The 13,984-nt window shown below is 42.3% G+C and overlaps 1 protein-coding gene across 1 annotated transcript in view; it reads right to left on the bottom strand.

The window, feature by feature from the left end:
• Positions 1-5,878: 5,878 nt before the first annotated feature.
• LOC139304376 (collagen alpha-1(XXI) chain) overlaps positions 5,879-13,984 on the bottom strand; it is a 56,312-nt gene continuing 48,206 nt past the window's right edge. The window contains exons 27-32 of the mRNA XM_070928304.1: positions 13,157-13,189; positions 11,164-11,310; positions 10,859-10,913; positions 8,918-9,112; positions 6,565-6,642; positions 5,879-6,066 (exon numbers count right to left, since the gene is read on the bottom strand). Coding sequence (XP_070784405.1) covers positions 5,879-6,066; positions 6,565-6,642; positions 8,918-9,112; positions 10,859-10,913; positions 11,164-11,310; positions 13,157-13,189 — 696 coding nt within the window. The remainder of the gene's footprint in view (positions 6,067-6,564; positions 6,643-8,917; positions 9,113-10,858; positions 10,914-11,163; positions 11,311-13,156; positions 13,190-13,984) is intronic.

Raw genomic sequence — 13,984 nt, forward strand, 5'->3', positions numbered from 1 at the left:
AGGCACTGGGTTGAAACTGAGCAGACAGAATTATGCTCTGTACGCCTTGCATGGCCATGCCATAACATCACCTCTACCATGTCTTACAGACGAGGTAGTATGCGATGGATAATGTGCTGTTCCTTTTCTCCTCCACACTCTCCACTACTCTGGCAGAGGTTCATCGGAGTCTCATCAGTCCACAAGATCTTGCTCTGAGCCCTGCTGGGTTTCTTTCGTTGTAACCTGGCCTCTCGGTTCTTCAGTTTTATCAGTGGTTTGCATCTCGTGGTAAACCCTCTGCAGCTATTGTGGTGGCGTCTTCTCCTCGTCGTAGTTTTTGGCATAGGTAGGTCATACACAGTCCCTGCTTGTGCCTCAACAGGGAAGCTCCAAAAATGATCATGGGAAAGGGAAATGAATGTTCATTATGTCTAAGAGTCTAACTTTTTGTCAAAAGCAGCAGACATCATTATCATATGATTTGTTCACACAGAGGGAGCAATCATGTTCAGAAGCAAAGAAGATTAAACTTGAAAGCATGCCCAGTCAGTATCATTAATATTCTATTCAGGTTTATTGAGAACACACTGATATCAGTAGCCAGTGGTCGTATGTGGTTATGTGTGTGTGTGTGTGGGAGGTTCAGTGAGTTCAGATGCATGAACTGAGCTGGTGGGAGATTTGCACATTAAATGTCGTTCTAAAGGCATGCTAACTATCTTAAATGAGGGAGGAAGGAGATCAGTGCTCCTTCACTAAACCCCACTCACATCTCTGTCAGGGGATTTGGACAAACAACCCTTCCCTTCCATTCTTTGAACACTAGCTTGCACGTGATGGAATTACTCAAAGAAGTGCATGTTCATACTTTACTGCCACTGGCTACAGCAAATTACAGACGCTGAGAGCAGCACAGACAGAAAAACTTAAAGGAAAAGATGGGGGCTTTTCTATATATTGCCATGTTGTCAACAATTCCCATAAAAACATCAAAACCAGACGTCTCTACTTTACTACTAAATCTTTAAAAACACCTCACAAATACATAGCTTCATATTTAAAAAGGCTGAGTGATTTCCTAAAACAGCTGCTCACTCTTTTACTTAACAAATGACACTCAGACGGGAGGAAATAATGTAATAATTTGTTGGGGACTATTTTCAGCGGCGGATTAATCCACATTTGGCGCTCTAGTGAGTATTTGGGGCAGCAGGATGGTGCATGTGGGACTGAGTCAAACTCTTTCAACATTTCCTATAAGGTATCGTGCACAGGCTGTAACCCAGTACAAAGCAGAGGTGTCTTACCATAGAAACTGAGCAATACAATAAGATCAAATAAAATTGAAGCAGCAGAGGCTCGGATAGTGACTTTTAGTCCTCAATACTGGTCAAGCTCCAAACATGCAAAAACAATTGTGTATAGCTAAAGGGGGAGGGGGTTCAAGGATTTGAATGCATGCTAAAATCACAAATCTACTACTATAAAATTGCGCCAGAGTCTGCTTCGAAGCAGGCCGAGGCCGCTGTTGGCCGGCAGGTTTGGTCCGCACCAGGGTTGCACAGCAATCCAAACGAGGCGTGCTAAACAGGCAAATGGGATAACCAATCGGCACGGATCTGACCTTTGCATTTGAGAACTACATATTCCTGGATTTGAACAAAAGCCCCCTTTGAATACAGCTGTCTGATTTATCCGAAACCTGTACAGGCAAATATTACATTGCAATCAAGAAGTCAGTGAAAAGTCAATGTAACATAATTACGGCTTTTAATATAAAATAATTTTACAACCAAAGTAATAATGCAATGTATCGCATATTGTACAAAATATGTATAAAAATATCATCGCAAGCATTCTTCCAGCAGTTATGGATATTAGAGATAAGATTAACTTTGAAAAGGTTATAAATGGATGCATCTTGGAATATCACAAATACAGAGGATAGACAACGGAATGCAGGCAAATCCTAGACAAGGACCTAGTTAGTGTGCTTTCATGAAGTTTTCTTTGCTAAACTGTAATCTTAAATAATAACACGACTACGTAGCAAAAAGTCAGCTCAAAAAGGTGACAGATCATGTCACCATCTGCACAGGAAAATCAGCTTGGACTGTTTCTGCAGTGAAGATGGTTACTGATAGGCTGACACATATTTATATCAGGTGCCAGTTCTCAGAAATTACAGATCATACATGGAATAGCTACAACAACAACAACAAAAAACCAACCACAGCTACACCTTTCAGACTCAGTCACAGCATTAAATGTGAGACTGCACTCAACAGAAAAACACAAGCTTGCTCAGTAGCAAAAGCGGAAGTAGGGTGACTTTGATCCGACGTGTTGGTCCATACACAAAACTGTTGAGGGCGAGGCTTTGGTGTGAATATACTACCTCATAAAATAATCTTAGTTTTTATGTATATATATATATATATATATATCTACTACAGCCCTGTCTCCGTACTACCGATTTGCTTTTATCCAAATATGGGAATACGGGAGGTAGTTCCAGTGGATGGTTGTGTGTACAAAGCACAAACCTTTTAACACCAGAGACCATGGTTCACATTAATGTGTCCCACGTGTTGTTAGGTTTAGGCTTGTAAAACACTACTGCCGGGTACTCCAGCGATTTAATATTGCATTTTCATTTCAGCTGGGGAACTCAAGAGAGTGATTTTTTTTTTGTGAGTTTTGTTGGCACTCTTCGTGATGAGTGAAGTGAACCTCCTGTGTAAAATTGGCGTATTAATCCTCAAAGCAAGGAAAAAAATTCAAAACTGTGTTTTCAAGTTGTGGCTTTTTCACTGTTAATATTGAAACACATCTCCCTAACCTTACACAGGTGCTTTGAGCTTGCCTACATTAATCATGCCTCAGCAATACCAGGGAAAACAAATCCTCCCCCTTTCATCAATATGTGGAAACAAAAAACCTCTAGCATTGAGTTTTGAGCCTACTATATTTAGCAATGCAAATCAGCCATATGTGAAAAGGGACAGCGTTGCCTCCTGACATTCCCATTAGGCCAGAATCTCCATTTTTACATAAAGACCTAACCAAAGATCTAATCAAAATCTAACTGGCAGACTGTCACAGATTTCAGACTCCTCCGAGGGTTCCATCCTCTGTGAAGTTTCCTCCCGCACCACCCTCAGTTAAATTTAAATAATGTAACGGTCGCAAACTAAGAAACCAAAAAGCTGGGAGCTAAAGGCACAATTTGGCGACATACAGCACAAAATCATAATTTTTGAAAATCAAAACTTAGGAAAAGAATGCACTACAAAATGAACAACAGCAGGACTGTCACTCGAACATCATTGATGAATGAACCATGAATTCTTCCCTCTCACGAAGACTCGAAAGACATCCACGCACCGCGGCTCACTACTTTTACAGCTGTGATACTTTATTTGACAAGTCAAAATTGGGGGGGGGGGGGGGGGGGGGGGGAACCAACAGTTTGGAAAGTGGCATCCTACAGCTAACCTCTGTTACTCCACAACGCATTTGGAAGGGTTCCATGTGTTACAACAGCATGCTCTTATCAGTCTTATCATACATCTCTCTTCTTGGTGAACTGGGACCAGGGCCGTTTCCCATAAACCAACCAATACTTCCTCTAAATATGGCCATGGAAATGCAGTAAAAACAACCCAAACATATCTCGACTTGCTCCTTGCACAAGCATTGTTTCACTGCTTATTCCTGTACTTGAATGCTTTTTTTGTCTGTCACAGCTAAGATGATGCCTGTAGCAGCTTACCGTCGCTAAATCCCTCTACTGAACCTGGATCTGAAACAGCTGCTCTATTTGGCTCCATGGACCAGTTCCCACTGATTTGTCATTTCTCCACATAGCTGATGGGCCTGAACACACGCATCTGAATTCCTTGACTAAATTGACTGTAGATGGACTATAGAATGGAGGCCGTGGTTTTAATTATTCAGTCATATCATTGTCATTGTCATATACCGAATTTTAAAAGCATTGCCGGATAATTGTATAATGAAGACAGTGCAACTGTACAACTTAAAGTAATCTAAGAAATATGAACTGTTCGGTCTTGTTGCTTTTTGGAGCGTGGAACTGCGCAACAACCCAGGCAGCCAATCAAACGCTAGCACAGTGCACAGAGGGACTATAGCAACAAAGCTGCTGTGTCTGATCCAACACAGCAGTAATACAAGCATCTTTGCTATACAGTACCTTGCTTGAATTTTTCAATATCTTAACAGGGAGCACAGTTTTCTTAAAAGAGCCTACTTTGGCTCTATCATTACGGATGACATACCATAAATTATCAAATCAAATCCGGTATTTAAGATAACCAAATAATAACCATGGTCACCAAACTCCCCACTCCGCAGCTCTGAGTTTCTCTTTTTAAGTGAAATGTTGTTTTCAGTTCTCTCAAAAATCCGAAAATCCAATTTTTCCGAGAGTAGTCAGGTTACTGTCAATGAAACTCAACACTTCCTGCAGATGTTTCAAATTAAAAGCCTACCAGGAATAGGATGGATTATACCCTGTGAGCCACTGGGAGGCTTATGATGTAAAACAGTGCAGGAAGTTTATAGTTTCATTGACGGTACCGTAACAGCGATCAAAACACAGCAAAATGGAAGCGACTGGTGCATGAAAGCAGTATTTTTTTGTCAGAGAAGAGAGACTTTGAGCAGCGGAGTGGTGAGTGTGACGCGACTCTGTTGTTGTACTGATGGAATGAGTGCTGTGGGAATTAAATGACACTGAATTTATCAAGGCAGGCAGAGTAGACATGGATGAAATTTCGAATTTGAAACAGCAAACAGCATCAACAGCAAATGGGAATTGGAGCATATCAAAAAACAGAGAGGCGTCTTACTTAAATAAGATAAGATATACTTAGAAAATGTGGAGAGGTTAGAAATGAAGGCCTGTCAATAATATAAGCCTGCATAAATCTGCAGTTGAGGTAAATAAAGGCCACTATTTGAGAATTGACGGTAATCCACACATAGAGAAAAGCAATGCAAACAAAAGGTCTGTATCATATTGGTAAACAAGAAAACAAATATGATTCTTACAACCCCGTGTGTCACAGTGATGGATTAGCACAGCCCCAGGTGCTCCGCACACAATAGGTGATACAAAATGTGTTTTTCCAACATGTGGGACGCACTAGAAGCAGGCTGACAGTGAAAGAATGCACCGCAAACTAAGAACGTCGTGGTTGGGGTGACATTAAACGTTCCTTTGACCAAACCCGCCACGCCTAACTGCTCAGCCATCCATATTCACAGGATAATCGCGTGACAATGGTGCGTCCCGTTCTTTCATCGCGATGTATCCCAATTCATTGTCAAGGATATGCACTGTGCTTTTCACATAATTTGTAGATACAATCGTTTCTCTGAGGCAGGGCTGCACCGAAGGTAGAAATAATCTCACTGGTTGACATAAACCTCATGTGGTGAAGGGAATCAATGACTAATTATTAAAGAATGGTCTACTTGAGTTTTGCTTGGTTGTCAGTAGGAGATCTCAGATTCAAGCGAGTACCTATTACATTAGCTCATCTGATTTACTTGGGACCAGACCTCACTATTTAATCCTGCTATTCAAACTTTGTCGTGTAAAGAAGCCATGTTAGCCTGGTATCTCAGTACACTAGGTTGCTAGCCTGCTGACCGCCTTTGATCATGAATTCCATCATCATGAATCAATGCCCTGCCCATTTCAGTTCAACTCAACTAATGAGGTTATTTCTGCCTCTAGTGCAGCTGCTCTCCACACACTCCGTCCTAAAGGAGTCAACAGTCACACAAATCTCTGTAAGTCAGTGATACAGTAAGTCGCTTTTTAAGTCAATAGCAGCCTCTCCCACGCTGCTGTCTGATGTCCTCAGACATTGGGTCCTTTGCTGTAATGTTCCCTGAGGTTGTAGGTCTGATAACACATGGAAACGTCACAAACCCCTGGAAACCCTGGGCTGCCCCGTTTCCCAGGATCTCCTGGTGGTCCTGGTTTTCCGGGCATTCCCTGGTTGCCTGGATGGCCCGTTCCATCGAAGCCACGGGGACCCTGAATCCCTGCAGTGATGAGGAAAGACAAAATAGAAGGACAAACACAGCGGTTACTGGTATTCCTGCCTCATTTATAGAGGAGAACGTTAACGGTTGCATTAAATTTGATTTCTATGAACTAAAAGTAGCACATGCTGGATCATAAATTACATCGACTCGTACTATGTGTGACGAGTTAATGAGCTATTATAGCTTCCACGGAGAAAAACAGCACTCACTGTCACCGTAACTTGCCCTCATGTCTCCCTCACCCCACCGACCAAGCTGTACTAAAAGCACCCCTTGAAAATTAAGTACAAACAGGGTCCACCCACATATTTATTAAAAATGTAAGACTACAAACAACCTTGATGTATTTTTGTTAAAAGTGCACTCATGCACAGCTCTGAAAGCTCAGACTCAGAGCACCGTGGTTAGGTTGCTGAAATAGCTGCAGCTCTGCAAAAGGGCTTAATGGGTGAAGACATTTCATAAAACGGGCCGATAGGTGAGCTTTTTACGTACCGGGATGTCCAGGTGGTCCCGGAGGTCCATGGTAACCTTCTCCTTTGCTGCCTTTGAGCCCTCTTGGTCCCATGTCACCTGGGGACATAATACGTCTGCTTTCAAAAAAATAGCATTAGAGCGTCTATAAGTGAGCTGTCAGATTGAGAGCTGAGTTGTTTTACAACCTGGATCTTATTTAACCCAATTAAGTAAAGCACTTATTTGGGGTTTTGGCTAATTTATGTCCCTTATGGGCAGCTTCAGGGTTGCACACATTTATATGAAAGTTCGGTTTTGAGAGTGTGAAACCACAGATGGCAAAATTGTAAGTAGGACACATAGTAACAAGACTAAGAGTCTACAGCCGTGCTAGTGGCTCAGTGAGACTGTACTTTGGCTCAGTGGTGCTTTGAGCTAAAAACTAAAGTCAGAATGCTAACATGCTCACAATGATCACATATGTTGATGTTTAGCGGGTATGATCTTTACAATGATCATCATCTTAGCATGCTAATATTTGCTGATTAGCACTACAAACAAAGTACAGCTGAGGCTTCTTGGAACGTAGCTAACTTTTGCTGGTATTTGGTCATAAACCAGTAAGTATTGAGGGTCACCAAAGTGATTAGGGTTCATCATCTGGGAACCATGCATACTTTTGTGTCAGAGATGTTGACATAAATGAACCGGATAAGTGGAAACCTTGACCTGCTGGTGGCACTTGGTGAAAAGACAGGGGATTAAACAAAGTCAGTAAGAGTCATGCTCTGGGTGCCATGAATATGTGTGACCTACCAATCACCATGGCCATCCCTACAGCCATGCCGCTAGCGTGGCTAAACAGCTTCTGTATGCAGACAGGATACTGTTTGCATAGCGCCACCTCCCAGGATCTGAAGGAGGAAACATCCGTCCCTCTGTCCAGATGTAATGAGTAACCATAACCATAACTAATATCGCTGAAAACGACTCCTCCTAAACATAACTTTACAGATTGACTCTACACAGTTCGCATCCATTACATAATTGGCAACTGAAAGTGTATTCGCAGGCTGGCTTTCAGTGACCAAGAATCATGTTGTGGCAACCTCGGCTCTAATTCTTGATCTTTACTCTCCATGTGAAATAAATGCTAATGCTGCATTCACGCTATGTCACCAGAACGAGAAGAAAAACACCCCTAATTCATGCATTATTTCAAGGTGGTTAGCCCTAGTGCTAACTTTGTAGTCACAGTGCTAGCCTTTTGTTAGGTTGCGCATTCGTAGCGGTTCGTTACCAAGCGACACCAGATACAAACAAAAATAGCTTTATTAGCCGAATCGATTGGTGGTGCATTTGCAGTCATTCTGCCAAACGTTTGTTGACATGTCTGTAGTGCTTTTCACCAAGTGGGAGATATCGTCGGTGTTTCCAATATCTCCAACTCAGAATTACAAGTCGGAGGCTGACGTGTTCGTTTTTTCCCACTCCCACTACTCGTAATTACGGTTTGAACGATACGACCTGACCGTGGCGTAAGAATTGGGAACTGAAAAGCTTAAAGAGTACTCGAGTGATTAAGTGGATAGAATCAATGCAGCAGAGGCCGGGATGTCCTCACCTTCAGTCTCTAGTGTCCCTACAGAAGCTTCAAAATGCTGGATCCCACACTTCGGACAGTCCAACTTGGTGGTTTCTTTCTGACTGGTAAATTTCCGCCTAAATGGATGGTCGAGCTGCTATGCAAAGTTCAGTGTCTTGCTCAAGGACACTTCGACACATGGGGTTAAGGCCACCAACCCTCCCACGCAGGCTTCCTGAAAAAACTCTAGTCTCCAAGTCCAGCGTTCAGTCTCTTCCTTCAGTGTTTTCAACCAAGCCTGACACCTCTAAAGTCGCTCCTCTCCTGACCTAAATTGTACACAGCAGTGGAGTGGTACAGTTTGGCATCTTTCACAGCTGATTAGCCGCTCCCTGTCTTGAAGTGGTGATAAATTTAAGACAGCTCACTGAGATGGGTTTGCATTCAGCATTTGTTGTCTGTTGCTCTGCTGACTTTCACTGATGTTCACTTGTTTAATGATCTTGTTTTATGGGGTACAGTGAACATCAACACATACAATTTGTTGGTCGTTGACACTGTTTTCATTTTAATCGCTGATGAAAGCAGCGATAAATTTTGTCCCAGCTCTTGTTCAAGAAGTTGTGTTGTTATTTACTGTCTTATTTTCATCAGAGTAAAGAGACTGGTCGAAAGATTTTTGTCACACTTGCAGACAGTAGATCAGACACCACTGGCTTAAAAGGGAGCATTAAATACAACTAGCATAAACCTGTCCTAGGGTGGTGATTATTCCCTTAACAATTCCTACATTATGGGTCATATCACCTTTAAGGCCTACAGGACCATGCAGTCCAGGAGGTCCTGGGTAACCGGGAGAACCACTCCTGCCAGGGTAGCCTGGAGTTCCCATAGAGCCTTTGGGTCCTGGTGCTCCTGGCTCGCCTGGGGCTCCCTTCACGCTCTGGCAGGATTCACATCTAGCTGGGGGGGCCAGGGTCTGGAGCAGTGCTGGAAGTTGATCTGCGGGCACAGCCAGAAGGTGCTGAGTAATCCAGTCGTATATTGAATAAATTAAATATTATATATATAATAAATATTATGTCTGCTTTCATAACAGAGTCAGACCACATAATACTGTAAGCCTAGCACAAATCCCCATATATATGTATCTTTACATATATGTATCTTTGTATCTTTTTGTAAGATTCTCAGGATTTCTGCTGTTACAGTAGGTGCCATGTCACTGAATTGAAGCGGTAGCCAATCAGGAGCCTGTTTGCTCCAGAGATATTGGGTGCTTTCCATTCAGCTAATTATGCTCCCTCCCATTCTTTCCTTTCCTCCAGCCCATGACCTTGAAATTGATGAAGGTTGAACATCATGGAGGATGTTCCAATTAGAGCTACAGCCATAAATTGGCCAATATACAGTATAAACTGAAATGGAGTGGAGCAGGAATGAGTCCTAAATCCCAGATTTAGCATTTTTACACTTCCGGTTCCCTCGTCTTGAAGTCAATGGGTTTGTTGAATGGGTTTTTTGGTTAGATGCCTGATATAAGGCGTAAAAAAGGCGGTTGCTAACAAGTGGCTAAATGAGACTACAGTGGTTGCCGCGGACATTAACGTCTATCTGTCTATATATCTATATCTTCCATATATTCTATATATATATAAAGTTAAGCCTAGTGGTGGTGACGCTGAAGTGGTGTACTTTGTTTATAGCCTAACGATTCCATTTACGCTTCAAAAATCCTAAAAGTGGTGTTCATTAGTGAAGATTGTCTTGCTGAACAAAACGTGTGAGCATCATAAACTTTTGTTTTGCCACAGAGCTTATTTTCTGCAATAATCCAAAATCCCATGGAAAAATCCCATTGGCTTTTTGTCGAGGGAACCAGGGGTGATGCTAACTTCCGGGTTTGCCTACAAAAATACGTCAACCCTGCAACACTCTATTTGTAGCATCACTGCAAATTGTGCAAACTACCTGGAGGGACAGGAATAACAGTACCAACTGCAATGTCATTCTTGTGTTGACAATGTGTTGTTTGATTTGTTTTCAAGCAAGTAAAAATGATTAGATTAATCAGAATGGAAATTCAGACAAAGGCCTTTATTTTACTTTACCATGTTCATCTTTGTCATCCACGGCAGCATAGTCTCATAATATCCAGCCTTAGTTAAAACGGGTCACTTGTTGTACCTGTAGCCATCCACAAACCAGTTATAGATTTTGATTGCCTACTGGTGTTCAGTCACAGTCATCGATGCTGGCAACAGTTCTAATCAGTTGTGGAGCAACAGGCAGAATCAATGTGCATCAAGCATCAGGTGTTTTTCTTTAAATCTGCATATATCACTATACTGTAATGGAACAAAATGACTACTTGTCATGTGAAAGAGGTTTCTTGCAGATACCATTATCACCAAGTCTACAGTTTCTCTGTGTCTGTTGAATCTGTAAAGATTCATAAGGTATGAGGCATTTTGCTTGATTTGCTTTAGGATAAAGGCCCAAAATGTCAAAGACTAAAACAGTCAGATTCTTATTACAGATTCTAAATTACAATATAATATAATACTGAAACTCTCCATTATATGTTGGGTTATTTAACATCACCTACACTGGTCACCAGATTCCCTAGTTTGTTATAATCAATGTGCAACTCTAACTGTGAAACAACTGTTAGCAGCATTTTGTGTGTGTTGGGAGGGACTTTCATACTCTGGCTCTCAGCAAAGTGACATGCAATCAGATACTTACTGCGCAGAACATCAGTGCAGAGCTTTAGAAGATGTTCTTCTGAGGGAGGCTTGCCCTGCAACACATTATTACACCTCAGCTGAATCAACTCTGGGACTGGGAAAACACGCTCAATTTGTGATTGAGTAGGCTTGCAGATTTGCGTTCTGTCTTCACATCGCCCACACACACACTGACAGCTGCACCCCCATTACTCCCAAGCACAGCTCCCCCAACCAAGGCAGGAAATCGCCTGCCCTTTTTTCTTTTTCCTTTTTTTTTTCCTAATCTGCTCAGAGGACATTGTCAGGAGGAGGTTCACTCACAGGTTTCCCAGGATATCCTGGTTGGCCTGGTTGGCCCGGCAACCCGTCCTGGCCAGGAAATCCCCTGGGACCAACAGAACCCATGTGGCCCACGTCCCCTTTCTTTCCTTCAGGCCCCCTGGAGCCTACGTCACCTGTCACTCCTTTCTGGGAAAGCAGGAGGGACAACAGAAAATCTCACATTACACAAGAAATGAAAGGTGAAACTGAGGCTCATTTTGCATTAAATGACTAAATAATTGCATACATAAGGATCAATAGACCATTCGCTAAACCCCTAAACATTGCTTAACAACCGTAACTAGGCACGGCAGGTTGGTCAAGCTTCGCTGTAGTGAGAGATGCTCAGTATTTGAGTGTTGCGGGTTGTTTTATACAATAGCACCTTCAGACCACGGCAAATTCCGGCAAATTCCTTGAATGTATGTTACTTGGCAATAAACAGTTTCTGATTCTGATTCTGTTGTCTTTCCAAAACCAAAAATACAAGAGCAAAAATGTAAGAAATGGATGAACAGTGTGTTTGTCTGCTCCAATGTACATTGACATGTCTGGCTAACTAGCTCACTAGCTACTAAAGTTGTGTTCTGTGTTACTACCAAGGCCAAGGAGGATATCATTAACTAACTAGGTTACATTCGTTTTGTGAGGGTACAGTGAGTGCTTTCACTGTGTGGGAGCTGGTCCTGGACGCTAACAGTTTAGGGTTTAGGCTAACTGCTCGAGAACAAAATAACGGTCTGATCTTATATCTTATACTCATAATATTTGTAATGCGAGGACTAACCATGTAGCCAAGTGCATATTCAAGACTCATTTTACAGGGGTCTCGTTTTAGAGGTCCCATATTATGCTCATTTCCAGCTCTATATTTTTTATTCTGGGACTCCACTAGAGTAGCTTTGCATTATTCACAGCTTAAAAAAAGTCCTTATTTATCTTCTCCTGGCCCTTTATGCAGCCCCTCAGTTCACCCTCTGTCTGAAACAAGCCGTTTGAGACAAAAACTTGAAGAGTAGTCTAGCAGTAATAGTAGACTGGTCCTGTAACTTAGACAGACTGAGCGGGTGGATGAGCGTGTCCATCTACTTCATGGGTGGTGCTGTGCCTGGATCAGATGACCTGCTGGGGGGTGTGGCTGAGTGCGTTGACTGTATAGTTGCGACATCACAACCTTACGGAAGTCCTGAAGGCTCGTTTAAAAGCACAGTTTCTGAATACGGGCTGTGTTTCATTTCTCCGTGGACTGAGCGTTTTGATACTTTCACAGTATTTATACAGCACCTAGACCTGCTTTATAACCAAACAAGACATGGAGATCTCACGTTCTACAATATGGGACCTTTAAAACCAGTCATAAACTAAAAGACAGCACTTCAAGCCAACTCATGGAGCTAAGTTAGCTTAAAGAGCTAGATGGCAACAGCTGGTAGAATCTGCCAGCGTCAAAGTTGTCATTTCAGCCGGCAAAAATCTCCAGCTAGAAATGAGAAGCCGCTTTTATGTACCTCTGTCTTAAAACAAGCACCCATTGCTTCAAAAATGACACAAAAAATATGCCAGAATGGCATAGCAACAGTAACTAAGGGGGCAGGATTAGGAAATAGTCAATTATACACAGCTTTAAAGTGTTCTACTCTTTCACAGTTTTTTGTAAGTGATCAAAAAGCATGCTAATACAGTGTGGACCTGTATTAAATGATATCCTACAAATAGTACAGCACTTGCACAACTGAGGGAGGCTATATCTCCATAAATTGTGATTCTGTAGACAGTACAGTAAGTGTTTGATATTTCAGATGTGTGCGCCTTTTGAAAAGAGGGCTTTTGTGATGTATATTTTTGCCCAGGGGGCCAGATTTCCCCAGGCCTGGAGGTATTGGCTCCGTACGTCTTCTATAGCAGCCGTGCAGGCTTGACAGGGCTTCTCACTGCGGTGCAGAATAAGACAGAATGGATTATATCTAATACCGCAAAGTCTAATTCGACAAACCTCTCCTTTCCTTCCCCTGGGTCCCACTTCGCCCTGATGGAAGAAAGAAAAGACAGCGGGAAGGGTGTGGAGAGAAAGAGAAGAGGGAGAAATAGAGAGAGACAGTTAGAAACTTCTGCTTACATATCAAAGGCTGAGTTAGTATGTCAGAGGAGCTCTGCTCGCTGCTCTGCATTGCTGATGCAGAGACGCAAGCAGGTCTTTTCTGTCAAAACCGGTGGCTTACAAAACATCTTAGATTGGTTATTGTAATGCATTCTCTAAAGCTTTTTCTTTGTTGCTCCTTGTTGTAATGGGATGAAAAATGCATCTGCGGATCTGTTAGTCCTTTAAAAACACCATCCAGTGTTAACACCAATTGTGTAAGGCTTTTTGTAGAAGTAAATATCCGAGGCGCTGGGTGTGTTCTGTTTCCTTTTTTCCATCCATATGTTCTCCTTTTCTAGTAAGTGATTTCATGATTTCCATCCTAGTGCTGTAGAATATGAATAAAGCAGTGTGTTCCTCAGTCTGCTTTGAGGAAGTGCTGTCATCAGAAGTACTTTTTAAGGCCTTTTGGTGACCCTGCTCCAATGATGACCACTGCTCAGAGACTCAAAAGACGCTCAGTCGTGCAACAAAGCATCAGCAACAACCAATAACTGGCCATTTGGAGCTCAGTATGGAAACCACATGCTCAACATGAACACGCTCGCAAGCTGCAGGCTCTTGAGGGATGAGCCCACCTGCCTCTTTGTGTCACATGTAAACTCACTGTAAACAACTAAGCATCTGGTAAGTATCTAACCAAAAGCCCATTCAAAAAACCCAGTGACTTCGAGATGAGGG

Source organism: Enoplosus armatus, chromosome 21, assembly GCF_043641665.1.
Source record: "Enoplosus armatus isolate fEnoArm2 chromosome 21, fEnoArm2.hap1, whole genome shotgun sequence".
NCBI classification, from domain to species: domain Eukaryota; kingdom Metazoa; phylum Chordata; class Actinopteri; order Centrarchiformes; family Enoplosidae; genus Enoplosus; species Enoplosus armatus.